Genomic DNA, 20,218 nt, shown 5'->3' on the forward strand with positions numbered 1-20,218 from the left:
TCATTTCATTCTGCATTAGCACAGTTATTCAGATGAACTTGTCTTTCACTTGCTTCTATGACTTTCTCAATGACAAAGTCATTGAGAGTCATTGACAGAGAAAACAGAATCTTTGCTAAACATTGATTTATTTTACACAAATTTACTGTACATGAGAACTGTACATCCTATTCATTGTTTTCCTGAGATTAGACTAAAAAAACCATTCTGTCCTCAAAAGGCGATCACTACTAAAATGCAGTTATTAAAAATGCCAAAAACAGTGAAAATGGACAGCATTTGTATTATCACTTATAAGGCCAAGAAGAGAAAACAAGTTACATTGTAGACTTGTGTATATTTACATAAGTCACATATAGAACTGACAAACTGTATGGTATATAGAAGCATTATTATAGGACAAATGCACAATAACCCAAAAATTAACTCATGAGTTTATGAACTGCACTTGAGGTGATAGTTTTAGAATTAGATGTGAATGACTAATACACTAGCTGAAATGTTGTGACATCTCTTCCTGGGTCAGGCGTTGATGACATCACTTCCTGGGCAGCGTGTCCATGTACTTGCAGATGATTCCCAGCATTACCTCATCAGCCCCTCCGCCAATGGACATTAACCTGGAATCCCTGTGGATTGGAGAAACAAAACTAATAGTAAGTGGGATCTTTTCAATCTCATTCACCGTAATTACCTGCCACATTTGATTCATATATATAGAATCCCATCGATGAAAATGTATATTCATTTATTTCCCTGGCGAGATTTTTACTTCTCTGAATGAAAGCAATTTATTTGTGCATCCTGATCAGTTGTTTGCAACGAACACCCCTCTGTTGCATTATTTGCCCCATCACTAGATGTCAGTGCAGTGTTAAGTAAGGCTTAGAGGATTAACACTTCAACAGTTTCATTTCATTACTAACTGGGAATGAGCAAGCGAGGGAGCTGCCGGCACAGAAATTACACAGCTGGAGATTGAACCTCAACTGCTTCTCTTCAAGAGGTTTTTCTTTCCTTTCTGTGACCCAAAGGTGGATCAGGGAAAGATTAAAATGGGACCCAGAATGACTCTGGAGAAATAAGTATCAAAGGTTATCAACTGTGTTATGTTAATGCCTTCCCATCTCTGTGCAACATGTCAGTTGAATATAACTCTGTAGGCAAATATATTTTGTATTACTACCATGTCGTTGATAGTAGTTTTTTAGGTTGCCTACATAATAGTCTGCAAAATTTTGTAAAAGTTTTATCAAGCCAAAAATATACAGAAAATTTGGATTCCCTGAGAAGAAGAAACAAGTGCCACAACAGAGCTGATATGTCGGGTTCCAGAGGTAAATTTTCTATTCACTTTTCTCATAGGGAATTTCATCACTAGCCATAACATTTTTGCAATGTAAGGTAGACTTACCATGAGTTACCAGACTCTGAAACAACTATATATTGGGTGTTTCAAAAGTAGGTATACATTGTTATAAACATTATTAATACTCACAGTATTATTAAATGTTTCACCCGTTTCTAGGTACATCTATTATTTACGGATGTAAATGTTAAATTATTATGGATTTATGTTAAATTACCAAATAAGTTAAAAATGACAAAAATGATACAGCTTTGTTTTTCATTATTATTATAAAAAATTGATTGTATAGCTACTTTTGAAATGCCTGGTATGTTCCTGTAGAAGCCATTAGATAATCTGATTCCAACTTTCTTAACTTTGTTAAATTGTGTTTTACTCCTGAGTTTCTTGTGAGATACTACACTACCCACAAGCTTTAGCAAGTTCCCACCAAATGGAGAGGTCGCAGTTACCATAGAAACCAGATGTATCGTTATAAGCTCATGATTCAACTGGTTCAAAGCTTCAAACTCTATGGGATTTTCTGAAATATCTATGGAAATGTATTTCCAGAACCCGGGTCACTGGAACGCTGCAGGTTTCAGTCTCACCTGTAGAACCTGCTGACCAGCACGTCGCTGGTGAAGCCCATGCCTCCCCAGAACTGGAGGCAGCTGTCGCCCACCTCCCTGGCCAGCCGCCCCCCCTTCAGCTTGGCCATGGACGCCAGCTTGGTGACATCGTTGCCTTTGATGTACAACGCTGCAGGGAACAAAAGGACAGACAGAGGCAGGGGAACAGAAGGAGAAGAGTGAGACAAAACGACGAGAGGCGAGCAAGCAAAAGAATGAATGGGAGAAAAGAAAGACAAAGACACACAGATGATACACAAAAGTGATTCAATTTCTGTCACCTGTGGTTGGCTGCGCTTCAGTACCCATCCCATCCAAACCTTTTCACACTGCATGTGATCAATTCTCCTACTAGCAGGAACTGATCCCACCAGAGCAACATGTTCTATCAACTGAGCCACACGATTTCCCCTGTCAGTGTGTACAGAATGAGGAGGGAATTGGACCTGGGCCCCAGTTGTTTGGGTGTGTGTGTGTGTGTGTGTGTCTACCTGTGCCAAACAGATGCAAAAGCTTTGATCTGTCTCTGGGCAAGCAGGTCTGACTTGAAGCGTTACCAGCTAGATTAATTCATTCAAAGCTTCCAGCCACTCAAGTGGTTATGAATATAGCAAGAAAAACACGAGACCTTGGACCTCCACCCAACAGATGCACCCACTCATCCATATAATAAATCATGAACACTGCAGTCTACACCGCTTGAGTCGTGTTTCAAGCGCTTTAGGAGAGCTGGGTTGGAGCCAGTGTTCCAGGTGGGCCGGGGTTTGGGGTTTTGAAGTCGTGCCACTGGGCAGTTCATCCAAAAACAATGCTCGTATATTTTGTGCACCATCTCACACATATCCCAGACTGTAAACAGTCTTGTACAAATTAATTAGAGGGCGAGCTGCAGGCCAGCCCGCTACTGATACTGTTCTCTTTTTTCCTGCCCAAAAACATGAGCGCTATCTCCTCCTGCAAACCTCATGCTACAACTTCCGTTCATCTTGTACTAAATGTTGGGCAGACTTGCTTGTATTAAACTTTTTGATGCGACTTTTACTTTTTAAGATATTTAAGTTCTGTTGCTAATTAATTCCACATACACACAAATGGCAGAATGAGCAGAGCAGAGCAGGTGATACATTGGCCCAGGTGCTGCTCACATACACCGGCACACAAACGCTAAGTCTCTCTCTATACATCTAGCCTAGTTTCTGGTCATTTTCTGGCTAAAATCCTCTTTATGCCACCTTATTTTAGTCATTCTGTGTTTTCTAGGGCTACAGGTACAGTATATTCTGACCCACCTGTGAAATGCTTAACTACCAGGCTAAAATTATTATCTGGACTATTATCATTCAGCCCCTTCCATGTTTGTTCTGACAATATCTGTGGCAAGATGCAAGTTCTGTACCCCCTTTGAAATGGGGGACAAGCCACACTGCTCTACCAAACACAGTCAAGCTGGCATTACCACTATAGCCAGTCTATGTGTTCTATCTCTATGCTGTGAACCAACTTTTGGAGACGTGGAGCGACATCATCGTTCCACCTATGTCACGTCATCTGTCTCTATGAGGCGGTCCCCACCTGTAGCATGGTAGAGGAGGGAGCGGAGCAGCTCGACCTCCGTCTGCAGCTCGGCCAGCTTGAAGTGGACCGACTGGTGGTAGAGGACGGGCAACTTGAAGATCTTCCTCTGCCGTGTGTACTGGACGGTCTCCTGGATGATGTTGTCCATCATGGTCAGGACTGCAGGGAGAAGGATACAGAGAGAGGTGGTGTACGGTTATTTCTAACGTCCTCGCTGAATACCAACATCACTCATGGGCTGAATGCTGAATCAGGCAAGTATTCTGCTTTGGACTGTTTTATTCTTCACCTTTCTTTCTTGTTTTGCAGTTTAAGGAAGTTCTTTGATGTTGGTAGTTGTAGCGAATGACTTTGTTCAATGGAGAAAAAAAAAATGTGTGTGGGAGAGAAAAAGTGAGATAGAGAGAATTTGACTATCAAAGTGCGCTATACAGTACATCAGCAAATTAACTCAGAACTGGGAGTGTACACAGAAAATAAATGATGCACCTCACATACGCACAGAGAGGGAGGTTGTGAGCGTGTGTGCACACATGCATGCCTATCAGTGAGAGTTTGTTTGTGTTTGTATCTGTGACTCATGATTTACTGCCTGAACAAGCCTTCTAACCGGCCAGACTAACTTATCAGGGGCAGACTCAGCGATGTGGTACGTGTGGCTTCACTTCTCTTGAAAACATTACTCGTTTACCCAAAGAAATAGTGATCCGCGCTTACTGGTCAAAAACAAAGGCAGACAAGTCATTTGGAGAGGATTAATGGCTCGCCTTCTTTGGAAATGGGGGACGATTTCCAGTTAACTCAGTGGGAGAGGGGACGAGATGTGAGGAAGGACAGAGGGGAGGGTGAGAGCGGAAGATAAAGTGAAGAAGTGTCGGGAGAAGGAAAGGAAAGATAGACTGTGATGGAGGGGGGAAGAGAACGGAGACAGAGAGATGGAGAAGAGTAAGGGAGGCAGGAGGCTCACTCACTATTGGCCACTGCCCAGAGCCTCTCTTCCTGGAACTGAAGCATCTGATAGGTGAAGCCCATGCCCTCCTGGCCAATGACGTTCTTGCAGGGCACATGGACATCATCGAAGAATACCTCGGCAGTGTCTGACGACCACATCCCTATTTTCTCAATCTTGCGAGCGATGTGTACTCCTACAGTAGGGGTGACAGGAAAAAAAATTGAGCGTCATCATGTGAGTCTTGGCAAGGGCAAACTAATAACAAATATCCAGTCCTGTGAAAACAGTGTTTTGAAATCAGACATAATCCCTCTATAGCGGAAAGAGCAGAAAGGGTATTACAGTCAGGCAGGCAGGGATATACCAGTAGAAAAACACATATTAGAGGGTTTGGAACTTGATGGAACATTAAACAGAACATGTTTTTGTCCAAGAATAGGCTTACTACCTTTACCGGGAAAGCAGCCCTACATGAAAATAAGAACAGCTTGATCCTACCAGGCAGGTTCATGGGCAGACAGATGAGGGATTTGTTCCTGTGCGCGGCTCCTTCACTGGTGTTGGCCAGGAGACACATCCAGTCAGCCTGCGTACCGTTGGTGGTCCACATCTTTCCCCCGTTGATCACATACTCATCCCCTTTCCTCACCGCCTTGGTCCGGATACCTAAAATCGACGTGTGGGTAGGTGGATGGGTAGATGGATAGATGATTGGTTAGATGGGTGGATGAGAGAAATAAAAGTTTGGCAGGTGTAAATCTAAAGGCTTCAAAGCAGATAGTTTAACCAAAGAGATGTTGCTGTCAAACATTATTCAGTTCTGTTTCAATTTGGCTCTATTGGGCCCCAGAATCTTTTTGTCCTATCAGGAGAAAAGAATTTGACTTGGTTCTTCTACTGCAGATAAGATGGCAGTTATTAAGAGCAGGTTTGAGCCGAATCTTTCTCTGTGTACAGTCTGGATCTCAGTGTTCAGAGACATGCTTCACCTGGAGAAATTAACACCAAAAACCAATAAGGCTCATATTAAAAATCTGGTCCAATGCAATTAATTGTATCAGTAGTTTGACCTAAGGTGAAAAGAGGCTAAAAGAATATTCATCTTTTGAAATACTTTGTTGAGCTAGTTAGTGGGTTTTATTTATTAATCAGTATTATAGTAGGTCCAAGGCCGAAAATAGACAGCTATTGTTGTTGGAGTCACCATAGTTTAGGTTGAATGTATTTGATATAGTCCACTTGAAAATGGCTCAGAATATTATGTATTCCAACAGACAGACAGACAAGGCCCACTGATTAATGTTGTCAGTGTATGTAGTTTGTTTATATGTATCTATTTTTATGCCTCTATGTGTAGAAGGAATGGAGGAATTTCTTTCCAAATTGTCCAGAGAGGCAGCCCATCTTTCTGCAGATTGCCTGTAGTCAGTAATACAAGACAGATTACAGACTTTGGAATGAAGCCTTCCACAGCATGGCATACACAGACATAACTCTATTTATGGCCCAACTTGCTTATTATACTACAAATCAATAAATAATTGTTCACAACAAACATAATACAGATACACTGTATTAGCTTACACTAATGAAATACATAAAAAACAACAGGAAAGACTGGTGACAGCACACTCGAGCTGTATCATCATAAATATCTATCTGTCTCAGATTAATAGTCTCTTGTGAGACTATTAATGCCAAACTTGAGTTTAACACTGCTGTATTTCTCGCTCTTCGATACTTTTTTTTCAGGATCCTTTTTATAGGCCAGAGTTGAGTGCTTATTCAAAATGGACCCTTAGGGGGGCTGAAGGAAATTATATGATAATAAAAGACTAGTGGGATGATGAAGGAGAGGCGTACTTGAGACATCGGAGCCGGCTCCAACTTCACTAACTCCCAGGCACGCCACTTTGTCCCCTGAGATGGAGGGAATGAGGAACTCTTTCTTTAGCTCAGCTGAACCAAACCTGCACACACACACACACACACATAAATATACACTGAATGTACAAAATATTAGGAACACTTACTCTTTTCATGAAGTACGCTGATGAGGTCAATCCAGGGAAAAAGCCATTATCCCTTATTGATTTCCCTTATTAAATCCATCCAATCACAAAAAAGGAGATGTAGATGTAGATGTAGAATTCAATACCAGGAAGATATCCCTAATATTTAGTACATTCAGTGTACACTTGATTGGCAGGTAGGTGTGTACATGCATGCATGGACGTGAGCACACACATGTTGGGTGTCAGTGGCAAACCTTAAGCAACCTTAAGCATACCCTACTTGATAATGATCTGAGAGAGATTGCTAATGTTGAAAGTGAGTGTTGAAACTCTGACTGTACTGTGTATCTGCAACAAGTCAGAACATGGGATCATGTGTTTTAAAACAACAATGCCAAATGTGTGCGGGAGTTCGCGTTCCACTGGGAGAGATGGAGGGAGGCTTATCTTGAAGCTCCCAGGGGATCAACCTTTGTTGCTGCCCTGTCATTACTTAAGCCTTGTTGCAGCTACTGTAGATCCCCTAATTAAACTCATGAGACAGTAGCTTTCTATTTTACTGAACTTTATCTTGTGTCACAAGCAGCTGTTTCATAGCAGGAAAAGCCCATGGTCTACATGGGAGGAGACAAACAGTTACCAAATATATTAATTATATATTTTCATTTGTAGTTTCATTATGTGGCCGATGTGAAGCCCGTTCAGACTGTAACTGTGATAAAGGGCTATACAAATAATTTTGACTTGACTAATTCTTGGTAGAAAGAAATAGGCTTTATTTTCTAGTCTAGTAATACAAAGACTGAGATACATAGTAAATACAACACTCAAAGAGGTCATCTAAGAGGTTCTGGGAAAGCAAAGAAATGGCCCACTTGATACGGCCCATGTAAGGCAGGAAGGTTGTAATGCTATTCTAGTGTTATGTACATATACTATATGTAGTCTCTCTTAATTATGACTGAATTTAAAATACATCAACAGATGGCGTACATATTCCTGGGTTTGGCAGCTCATTGGACCATGAAAGATTTTACTGTAAATGTATCTAGTGGTGAGCGTCCAGTCCTATGGAAAACTGATTGTGGTTGCATGTACTTTACCTGGCCAGTGCAGGAGTGGCCATGTCACTCTGTACACCAATAGCCATAGGGATGCCTCCACAGCGGATGTTGCCCAGCTCCTCTGCCACTGCCATGCTGTAGGTGAAGTCGAGTCCCAAGCCTCCATACTCTGCACAGGACAAGACACACACTCCTTTAGCTACTTCAATCCTACAGTCCAATGTGTTGAAGGTTCACTTTGGTCAGTTTGGAATATTCTTGTGAATGGATGAAAATATGTTTTTTTTTCAATGTTTTTTTTATTTGCACATATCAACAACCTCTGGAAATAAACCTCTACTACTCAGATGAGAGGCAGAAAAAATTGACTGACCAGTGTAAGTCACTTATCAGTTATCAGTAATCAGTAATTATGCTACCTGTAATTACGTGTAAAAAGCCCTGCTAGGGGATCAGACGGCCACTGTCATCTCAAATTCTGCTTAGTATGTCGAACATGATTTTGATCTCTTAAACAACCCATTTAGTGGAAAAAAGTCAAAAAATGGATGTCTGAAAATGTTATTATCCCTCCCCCCATTCCAAAGCATTGGTTCAATTGTGTATCATTTCTGGCATGGCAGACATTTGCAAAGACCTTAGGTCCTTAATGGAGTTGAACAGCGCATTATCAACCATGTACCTGTCAGTTATTCTCACAAAGAGGTATCTCATCACCTTCCTTTCTTTTGTCTTTCATCATCTGTTACAGCTTCCATTGTGAAATGAATGTCCTAGTTTCCATACTAATATACTTAATGCTAAAGGCCAATTTTCCTTCCGCTACTCAGTGAATTGATGCTAGCTAATGTACCCACTTTCCTATTGCATTTCACACCTTCTCTCAAATCTTCTGTGGTAAACACACCCCACATACTGTCAGAATAAAACAATGAGAAAATGAACGGTCTTTCTGCAATACAAAGTTGCAATACAAGTTACAAAGTTTATGATCTTCCCATGCTGGTTTACCAAATATAACCAGACAGTTATTAATTTGGGACAAAGCTTGATGATCATGACCAATCAACCAAAAATGACAGAGCACCCAACATTTGTGAAAATGTGTCATTTTCCATGAATAAATATGTCAGCTGCTGGATAATGGATAAATAACACTGACAGGGGATAAATAACTATGAGTGAATTTAAAAAATGGAAGCCTGCAACTCCAGCCAATAGGGCCAATGTCACCTGTCAAACTAGTTATCGAATAATGGAAAGAACAGACAGTCAGACGGGGAGACAGAAAAAGACAGCGAAATAAATGGAAACAGAGAAAGAGACAGATATGATGGAACAAGCAAACAAGGGAGCGGGGGAGCCAAAAATAAGAGGAAGCAGGCGCAGCTGTGCCGCGATAAGTCTCTGACAGTCCTGGAAACCCTGCGGTGGATAATGTGGACGGAGGGAAACGCTGAGGTTTCTCCCACTTTCAGCAAAACAGCTGGCTCTGTGGTTGAACAAACAAGCGCAAGAAAAGACAAGCAAACAAAATCCTGACTGTCACTGTCGTCTATGCTATACACATATGTTTCTCTGCTCTGAACCGCAGATGTTCCTCAGCATATGGTCCCATCGGGCGGAGCTCCATATAAAGTAAAAATGAGCTCTAACAAAGTAAAGACTTACAGAATAAGAAATGAGAAAATTTTAGATGTGCAGCACAAACATTTGCAGTGTTGAGGAGTGTACAGTAGCATTCTATTCTATTCTAATTTCTGTATTGAATGTACATGCCAACATGTATGCATGTAAATGAGATGACACTAACATTGCAAATTGATGGCTTGGCTCATGGCTGATTTAATTGACTGTGTCTCCAGGAAGGGTGACAACAGGGAATGACCAGTGAATCATGGTCAAGATTTTGTAACAACTAGCCTACTACAATGGACATGTATCTAATTGGACTATAGTCCTTTCATGACACCTCACCATTACGTCACCATTACAGTGTGGCGTAATGTAGAATCCAAAAAGTCACTGTGTTAGTAATGGCTTTGGGATAGAAAAACTAGGCGTTGTCATGCATTCATCATTGTATTACTAAAAAATAAATGACGTTGAAGGAGGTAGTCTGAAAGCAAAAGTCTCTCCCAGACCTTAACCATCACAACATTAGTATCACAAATATGCAGCTCAATGGGAAAAAGGTGCAGGCTGCCAGGATCTATCTGTCAGGCAGGAGACAAGGCCAATACCGGAGTGGGAACTGTGGATCCTACTCTGTCAGAGCACAGGAAACAGGCAGGGAGCCAAGGGTCATCCCTGTCTTCTACCTCAACATGGTTGCCTTGGCAAAACTTCCTGTTCTTGTGTTTTGAAAAGCAATATTGCCTTTCTTTGTACAAAGAGAAGGGGCGGGGGATGAGTGGTGGGTTTTCTTGTCTATGGTATCAGGGTGAAGGCTAAATAAGGGGATATATGGCTCTGAAGGTTGTAAACAGACATGCAAGCCTGGCTGCCAGTTTCAAACTTAAGGCCTTTTTAAAGTTCAAACCCTGCCTTGAATCTATTCATTTGGTCTATTGGGAGTGCTCATGTTTGCCAGATTTTATGTATTCATCATTTCCCAAGGAGAAGCTCCAAGACATTGAATGCGGAAAAGGCATCCAGAAATAGGCCAACCTCATGTTTTTAAGAGTTTAGAACCTGAGGCCCACAGAGTTGATCTTTTTGGGCTTCTGACTGACAAATGGTCTAATGGTCTAATCAGATGCTTAAGTCGATGAGCTGTTTAAAGAAGTCTCTCAAATGTTTTGCAGAATGCCATGGTCACTACAAAAAATGTGAATACAACATATCATTAATTGAGTCTGAGTTCCTTTCTGATCACGGGAGACCATTTCTTTCCCGCCTATACCTGATGAGTCATTTCTCCATTGGCCAGATCACGCACTCCTAAACCTGTATTCCCAGTCAATGCAATCCAAACCTCTGAATCAATTAACCCAGTGCAGAATTCCGCCTCATTAGAGAGCCTGTACTGTATTAGTCAGTACTGTAGCATAGAAAAGTATCCAGTTTCAGTTACTATAAGCTTAATCAGAAGACATACTTCCATGGCAGCTTTGGGCAATCCAGAAAATGTGGCGAAAACTGAACCAAATGCAGCCAAAAGTACTGGGAAAAGGCCCGATTTCACAGCATGTATAAAATCCTTGTGCATTAGCTCTAAAATTCATACTAGTTAATGGAAAGTGATTAATAAGCCAGAAAATGGATGTCTACAAAGGTTTTTTTGTATTTTTTTTACATTTTAAACAAGTTTGTAAAGACTGTACTGGTGCGTTATCTGTAAGAAAATACACCTTTACAAGTTCATGAAGGCAAAACAAATTACATATTGAAACACCCCAAGCCAACATCCCAACTCTTGTTGTGTTTGATTTACAGGGCATACTTAACCCTGTATCAATAATGCATTTACAATGTTTTATAAATATGTCTCAAAGGTTTCTCATGGTGTAAATCATACCAGGTAATCTACCATGTGGTAATCTAGTGTGTCTTAACACAGCCTTCCGCTGGCCCCCTCCTCTCTAATCCTGCCGACTAATGCTTAAGGCTTGCATACTCAGCACATTTTAATGCTCTCTCCCCCCCTTCTCTGACCTACAGATTTATGAGGGAGTCTTCTTCAGAGGACCCGCACTGTCCAACGTAGTTGTTCACAGCTTTCTTTTTTGCATCAAATGTCAGAACATAATCTTATGCTCACAGTGCTATCATCAAGGCACCGTGGTCATTAACAGGCAAATTATGGTCTGGGATGAGACACTTCATCCCTACCTGTGTGCTATCAAACTTCATCATGGTTTACAGCACTTGAAAAAATACTTTCTACAAACCCTGTCTGTTTTCCTTACAGCATACTACTGACTGAACACTATCTAATTAATAAAAGGAGGTAAAAGTTCACCATTTAACTTCCATTTCATCTCCACGAATGTACTTGTCCCACTTACCCCATCGCACCCCACCCCCATCCCAACAGCGACGCAGCTGGGTACACATCTGGAAATGGGATAGCTATACTGTAACACACAGCTGTGGTGGGATGTTGCCGTGACACCAGCACCCACAATCACAGTGGGAACATTTCTACACCAGACTAGCTATAATGTATGCCTGTCAAATACAGTAGAAAATGAATGGGACGCCAATTAAGCTGTGAACAAAGCATGCCCAGTCTTTCTTAAAGCTGGGATGGTAAACACATACACACACACACACACAATGAAAGATTCTGCAGATTCTAGTCTGTTGTGAGGTATCTTTCCTGGAACGATTTTGGTCTACCTATCCCTAGGTTTAGGCGAATTCTAACCAGAACTTAAATTATGATTCTGAAAGATTGATATTCATGGGAGTCTTCTGGGATTACAAATACGCTATCCTCAAAAACACGATTGGTCTTCTCTTGGTTTGAACAGAGTGATATTTATGTTAGCCATATGCCAAGGTCTTTTCAATTCCCAGATATGTTTCAGATTTATCATGGGAGTTTCTGTAACGGCGAGAGAAACGGCACTTCCCAACAACATACATCATGACTGAAGCCCAGATGATCAATCAGAGTCTTAATGTTTATATGGATTAGCATTAGCAACTGGATTTCCCAAGGAACGAACGGGCCAGAATCCATGCCAGGAAAAACCCTTATACCCTTCCAGAGCCATTTTCATATTACGGATATATCCTGTAGACACAAATCAAATATTTCTAGGCTTTTAAATGTGCTTTCATATTCGTATAAGTTATTAGCCAAATAAAGGAAACTACAATTCAAACACAGCATTTGCTAACCATATACATTATATATACTGTACACATTTTACATTTAAGGCATTTAGCCGATGCTCTTATCCAGGTTAGGTAGGTTTTCAGTGCGTTACTCAAGGACACTTCAACAAGTTAAGTTACATTAAATTACTCAAACTAACTGAATTCACTTCTTTATTGAAGTTTTCTTTGTGAAGCACAATCTGGCAGGAGGCTTTTGTTTCCAGTCAGTAAGAAAGGTGCACTGACTTTGGCACCTTGACATGAAGGCCATTATCATCTGCCTGCAGGCTTATTATCTCCTTCAGATCCTTTCACAGAAAACAAGCGTCCTCCAACATGATTAGACTTCCGGTTCTTAAAATTGAACAGCCCTTTTTCCCTATCTCTCTGATCCAGGTGATATAAAACCTACTAGATTAATTAAACCCTCGTCATTGTCCAGTAGGAGCTGTTCTCTGATCAAAGGGTGCAGTGAACACACTAGAGTGGTGCTAAAAAAAACCTCTCACAATTATTTGCAATCATAGCCAAAGGCCCTGTTCATTATTTTTTTTTAACCTGCTTGTTCCTATTCAGGGTCACGGGAGGCTGGAGCCTATCCCAGCATGCATTGGGCAGAAGGCAGGGAAACACCTTAGACAGTCCATCATAAGGCTAACACAGATACAGGTGGACAGACAAATACACTCACATTCACACCTATGGGCAATTTTCAGTGCTTATGCTGGCATCTGAATTCTAGCCACTCAGACGAGCAGACAGTTTCAGACATCCTACCGGCTGGTTTGTTGACCCCGAGAAAGCCAGCGCTTCCCAGGATCTTGAAGATTTTGTGAGCAGGAAACGTCCCCTCTGCCTCCCACTGCTCCACGTACGGGTTGATCTCCTGGTCAATGATCTATAGCACAAACACAACAGGGGACAAATATGATACATGTGTGCGTGTATGTATACTATACCACATATTGTATTTTGTAACTTTTGTATTACGTGTAATGTTTGTCAGCAGAGCACAAGTATAACTGACATTAAATCATCTTCAGTGTTTCCCGGTGAATATTGTAACTGATGCAAGCATAAACGTGTGTGTGTATGTGTGTGTATGTGTGTGCATGCATGATTGTTTTTTTTTTACTGCAACACTATGCTAACAATGAATGACAAATAGCCTTCCATCTCCCATCCCAACACTAGGAAATTGACTCACCACTGGGTATGACCCAATGGATATATTAGTGAATGGAGGTGAGTAAAAAAACAATGATTTTTAGACATACATTGGTTTCCTGCTGTGCTGTGCGTATCTCTACTTAAGCCTATGTAATCTATCTCTGGCAGACAGCTCGATGAGGGTTTACATATCAATGAATAGAAAGCAGGCTGGAAAAATGTACATGGCCTGCATGGTGAATGCATAATGATGACGATGTTGAATACTATCATGCACGGCATACCATTCCCCAGATATACATGTTATCAGTCCGGTATTGAACAACCATCGCAATGCCAGTCTGGTGTCATACAGAATGTGACAAACTGCAGGCTCATAAGACAGACAGAGCCAAATCTATGGCCTGTGCCTCAGTCCCAGTCCTCGCCATTTCACAGTAGAAAAAAAATGGGCAGGTTCCCTAAAAACTAAGCCAAACACAGAATTCAGTAATAATGTTGGTAAGGGACAAAAAAGGAACTGTAAAACCAAAAAGTACATGTTCTCTACATCGTTCTATAATTTCAATAAAAATATATTTGTCTAATAACGTTGGTAAGACAACGGTCATGTGTGGGTTTCTTCAGTACTATTGCAGTTAGAGCCGTTGTATACATTGTACATTGTAATTACACTTAGATCACAGAGGGTTTGTATTAGGGTTTGACTGATAAGGGTTTTTGAAGGCCGATACCAATATTTTTGTATTGAAGCTGCTGATAGCCAATATTGCGGCAATATTCAATGTATTTAAATTTGACTATTGTCATGACAAAACTTTCAATGATTCAGTGTTTCCCCTAGAATTTTATTCTTGGCTGGGTGGAAAAGCCTCTGAAATAACATTTAGACTATCATGTGAAAATGAAAACTCTCCATTGAAACCCATACTAATAAAATTCCTTTAGGGTTAGAAGCCACTCCACCTATTCAATGGGGAAGTCTTGGATACACCACTGCCTATAAATGAAGTTCACAAAAAACATTCTTGAACAGTTGTGAAATGAAAATAAAATGTCACTGAGGGTTTTACAGGTTTAATAGTTTTTTCATAGAAGGTTTTGTGTAGCCATGGTCAGGTTCCTCCATCATATAGGAAGTGAATGACATTGACTGTCTGATATCTAATATTTAATAACAGGCCGATATCAGCCCAATATATCGGCAAACCAATATATCGGTCTAACCCTTGCTTGTATAAGGGCTAAATACCATTGTGAATTCACAAAGAGGCAGCAAATGGATTCTTGCTGTTTTGTCACTGAATTCTACATAATGTTCTTCATGAGTGAGTGGAATTATTCTAAATGTCTCTCAAATTCAAATTCAGACAGCGTTTGCTTCATACTGTATATCGCTGTTGCCAGGGTTTCTGTGTCATGCACAAAATATTCACAGGGAGTGAGAGGGGTTGCAACCTGGCTTTAGAATGGACCCTTTCTCCTCTAATGGAAAAGACCCAGTGAGTGAACCTTGGTACAGTGACTCATTTTGAGCACCTGGAACCAGTCCACAGCTGGAAAAGCACTTACCAATGACCAATCTGCTGAGGCACTTGCACAGTCCCATTTGTGTGGGAAATTGAAGCTGCTTTACAGAAAATAGGCTGTAGACCTATGGGTTATAGTATATGTGGTATTTATAATTTCTTTGAACAGTCCCATGTCATGCAGCTTAGCAAACATACTGTATATGCTAATATCATTGTCTGCCTGGGACAGTTGGGTTAGTCAATAGTAGCTAAGGTGAGGTGATGTAAAAGAAAGAAATAATGGAAACGAAGACATGCCATTAACAACAAATTTAAAAAACTTATGGGCTATGACTGGTCTTGTCTAGTTCCTGTTGAACATTTTGTAAAACATAATGACCTCATAAAAATGGATCTGTGCTTGGGCCAAAATGTTCTAAACAATCATAACTGGCTTTCCTCCAATTCCATTTTGGTCATTAAAGACAAAGACTTTGTAATGCATAAACACTTTTAATGGCCAAAAGATTCAACAGAACCCTGACAAACTGGTCCATAAATGTGCTTCTCTGCTGAGTACAATGTCCTCCCAATGGCAGGTACAGAAAATGAAAGGCAATGATTAAAACAAATTAAGCAATTACTGGGCAAAAGGGATTACTCTGTCAAACTCAAGCCTCAGCCAACGACAAGGAGCTCAATGAGCCATTTTCAATAACGTGGTTTGTTAAAAAATCATATTTGATTATTCTAATTCTAATACTCAGTCAACCTTGGTTAAATCTCCTCTTGAGAGTGGCAGCACAGCAAGCGTTGGGCTAGACTAGGCCTGTATCTTACCGTTCAAGCTAAATAACCAAAGAACCTAGAAAAGAATGACAAGTTTTTCCAGGATTGAAAAAGCGATACGCACACACGCTCTCCTTCCAAAACACACAAAACAAAACCAGCCATCCCTTCTACCAGCCAAGAAAAATGTACTGGCTCAAAAACCCCTGAATACAAGATAGAACAGAAATGGCACACAAGCCACACACAAGCCTCGGCCTGAATCTGTGAAGATTAGGTTTAGATTAGGATTAGACTCATACAACATCCAACACAACAGCAGTTTTTAGTCCCCTTTAGCCTGCAATAAACTCATCCATGTCCAAAGTTCAAATCCTGAGGAGGGAAAGGGAGGGTCGACTAGCTGTTGGAAAGGGAAACATAAAGGTCGCCAGGGAGTGATCCTAAATCTCTTCACTCTTCATTGTGGACTACTTCTGTTGCATACCAGAACAATTTCACACCACCGAACTGTCGAGTGGTGAGATAGGGTCAAGAACACTGTGTTATCCAGGACTTCCAAAATATCCAAAATATCCTTTTCCCCCGACACCTGGGGTATTGCAGGCGAGGCACAGGCTGGGCTTTTCTGTGTTAAAGAGGGTTTACCATTCTATACCACTATATACTGCAGATGTGATTTGCTGCAAGGGCGTTTCACAATGTGAAAATCAATATTTTTGCTGTTAACAAAAATTACTGCAGGGATAGGGGTGGGGCTGGTAAGGGGGAGAGTGGGCATTTCGTGGATATCACCATCAGTGATGTTATGTTGGTCAATTAAGAAATGATTGAACTCAACACTGTAATCTCTGTTGAAACATGGGAGGCAATTCTTGATAATATTCATCATGCCAGACATGCAAATTTTAAATTGGTTCATAGACTTTACTACTCAAAATCCAGGCTTCATGCCATATTCCCCAGTACATTTCCATTATGTAATAAGTGTAAACAAGAGACCGGTACTATTAGTTTTGGTCCTGCCCAAAATTAAAACTCTTCTGGACTCTTGTATTCGATTACATGTCAAAAGCCTTTAACAAAACTGTAGTACTTGATCCATTACAGGCTATCTTTGGTTCGGTTATAGATAATCCTTCTATTAATAAGTATGAAGGGCAAGCTATCTCTCTCTATACCTTATTGGCCAAACACCTTATTCTACAACAGTGGAAGCCAAAGGCATCTCCCTTATTTCATCTATGGCTTAGGGACCTGGGGAATGTGCTACATATGGACAGACTCTGAAATAACCTCGGCAAGATCTTCTTGAAAGTTTGGCAAATGGAAGGCAACCAGTATCAAGGTTCCCCATGCACTTGAAAAATAGAAAAATATAATTTGTTTTGTCTTAAAGGTAGGCCTATACCCATTCACTCTATTTCATAACAGCTGTCTTTGCTTACAATTGTTCATATGCTGTTTTTTTTCTGTTATTTTTTTATTTTCATATGTCTATATACTGTATATATACGTATATATATATATATATATATATATATATATATATATATATATATATGTTCAGTAGGGCTATTCTAAGACATTCCTTATTTATCTATTTCCTGCCGTAGCCCTTCTGTAATTATTGTCTATTTACGTTTGCTATATTTGAAATCAATAAACTGATTGATAAAACAAAACTGTTGGTCAGTTTGAACATTGTCAATAATGGCACTAATTTTGAGCTGTCTATTATTTACTTCTTTTTCAGTTACTTATTTCAATGGCTATTTTGTTGATGTTTGAACTATCATATTGTAGAAAATGAAGAAATAATCGCTTTGACCCGATGCCATCCTGAAAAGAACAGTGGTTTACACTAATGTTTACTCATCAATTTAATGTGTAACCCTCTGTAAACTAACTAAAAAATAACTAATAAGTAAAATAACTATCACTAAAAATTTGGTCACAAAAAGAAAAAAATACTGCAGTCTGCATTTGAACATTCTGAAAGAAATATCCAGTGACTGCTCAAAAAAGCACATTATTTCAAAAATGCTATGCGTAACAGCTGAAATAATTTCTATTGTGTATTTTGATTGCCAATTTGTTTCACTGGCACCAAGAACGTCTGACCTTGTACAGTCACTGAAGGATTTCCCAGAAGCCCACCTGCATACCAACTTTAAACACACACTATCCTTCAGTGAATTCTTTTAATAAACCACGCTGCCTTGAGTTCCCTTTCCGGCACTACCTACATATTGTTGTGCATTTCCTTTTCACATTTTCATCCTTCCCATTATTCCCAGCGCTAGTTTATTTTCAACCTCCGGGCATCCTTTGAAGGTTTAGTCACTCAACAAGTTTCCCTCCATTTACCGCAACATCTTTACTCCCTGCCTTAAATTAGGCTCTCTGTGTTATTTTTGAGGCCTCCGTCTCTGATGACTGTCTAGCCAAAAGGATAACTTTTAACTCGTCACCGCTCGTGTGCTGTTTTTAGGGGGCAATGTTTACGGCATAGTGGCGGCATAGTTAATAGAGAAAGTGAAGTCTGGTCGCTACTATTTACTTTGATTTTTTACTACCATAATTTGCAGTAGCTGGGAAAGTTCAGGCTGTGCACCAAAGGTCTTTCACATCACAAATTGATGATATATAACAGTGTAGGTGTATCCGAGAGTTGATTTTTCCAATGTTTTGTATAAAGCCTTGAGTTTGAAAAGGCTCAGGGCTTCTGAATTGTTTCTAATAGCCTTATATTTGTTCTTATGCGTTATAGTGGGCTTTTACAGAGTCGTATGCCCTATTTACACCTGGTATTGTGAATTAATAAATGAATATTAGTATCTGAGCTGCCTGTCACTGGGTGCGCTTCCTTGTGTTGGTGCACTAAAGTTAATTTCTGTTTACATACTTGCTATATGTGGCTTGGAGACGCATTACATTTTACACTTTATTGTTAATGTGGCCAAATGCGTCTCTGAGCACCTCCGTGGGTAGTTTGGTTGGTTAGATCTTCAAGGCATGCTGAGTGCTTTTACACCTGGACTTTACCTGGTATCCCTCTATCCGATTACAATTCGATCACCCAGGACTCATGTTAGTGTCAGATGTAAACGGGTCCTTGGCTACAGTTCAATGTGATTTTAGAGATCTGATTCTAATGATCAGAATTAATGAGATCACATCACTGTATGTCCACACTTTCCCTGAAAATGGCTTTTATGTGTCTCCTGTGGCTATATTCGTTTAAATCTGTGACTTTTTTTCCCCTCGCTGTCTTTCTCCATTTCTTTACATTGTTTCTATACACATTGTGACGGGATTGTACCCACACTATGTAGAATGCAAGCCTGATCATTTCCACAACTGGGGGCAATGTGAGCAAAATAAGATTTTTATGCACCAGCCACTTAATGCAACCTGGCATAATCAGACGATAAAAGTTTTATTGAAATTACAAATGTAACCATAGCATTAGATACTGTATTCCAGTGCAAGGGCAATGCTACATGTTCAGCTGCAGGAGCAATGCTGACGTTAATGGAGTGGGATGTGGGAGTGTGGGATGGGTAATGAAAACAAACGAGCCAGCGGTTGTATTTGTGATTATAAACCAGTGTAGACTCAATGTACCAGGTCCATTGCCTTGAACCTCCATCCTTATTCACTAATTTTCCATAGTGACAGCATAACAACACAACATGTAGGCTTGCTGGTGCAGTGGTTGGAGGATGCAGACAGACATCACGTGACACTGACATCCCTTTCCAGCTGCAGCAACATCATCAAAACAAACGTCCACTTTGAACTTTGGCGGTTTGTACCGTGTACTTTGGCGGAACAGTGAGCAACATGATAATACACACATCAGTCCAGAGCAGCGTCAGCAGACACAGCTATACAGCCTCGACCTGTGTTAGCTAGCTAGCTAGCATATTGACCTCTCACCTACTTCTGTTTTATTGCCCCCTCAAGTCAGCTGCTTACGGTTACATAAAGCCCAATGACACTGCTGCTTTCTAGCAGCCATAGACAAAAAAAATACAATTCTCATCTACTGTATAAAACTCAAATCGAGCCCTAATTTCTTGGTATGGCTTGCTGTGTGATGCTAGCAGTCGTGCATACCTTTTTGAGGGATTCCTTCAATGCAAAGTGCTCTTGTGTGTAGATTAAATGATCCCCCGCTGTCTCTGAGACACTGGCGGGAACGGGTTTAGATGACACATTTTCAGACAACGGCCGGACACCGCCAAGGGAAGTTAATTTGTAGAAATGACGGATGGGGATCAACTTCAAGCGGAGGGCTCCTTCGCGCAGCGCCATCTCTGTTGA

General features: G+C 40.5%; 1 protein-coding gene across 1 annotated transcript; it reads right to left on the bottom strand.

The window, feature by feature from the left end:
- Window positions 1-65: 65 nt before the first annotated feature.
- LOC139920719 (putative acyl-CoA dehydrogenase 6) lies at window positions 66-20,209 on the bottom strand. Its single transcript, XM_071910782.2, has 9 exons — window positions 20,012-20,209; window positions 13,194-13,314; window positions 7,626-7,755; window positions 6,371-6,477; window positions 5,006-5,173; window positions 4,527-4,700; window positions 3,553-3,714; window positions 1,960-2,110; window positions 66-629 (listed from the first exon to the last, which is right to left on the bottom strand). Exons 1-9 carry the CDS (start codon window positions 20,207-20,209, stop codon window positions 539-541), a joined length of 1,302 nt encoding a protein of 433 aa, XP_071766883.1. The 3' UTR covers window positions 66-538.
- Window positions 20,210-20,218: the final 9 nt, after the last annotated feature.

The sequence above is a fragment of the Centroberyx gerrardi genome, chromosome 19 (assembly GCF_048128805.1).
Source record: "Centroberyx gerrardi isolate f3 chromosome 19, fCenGer3.hap1.cur.20231027, whole genome shotgun sequence".
Classification (NCBI taxonomy): Eukaryota; Metazoa; Chordata; class Actinopteri; order Beryciformes; family Berycidae; genus Centroberyx; species Centroberyx gerrardi.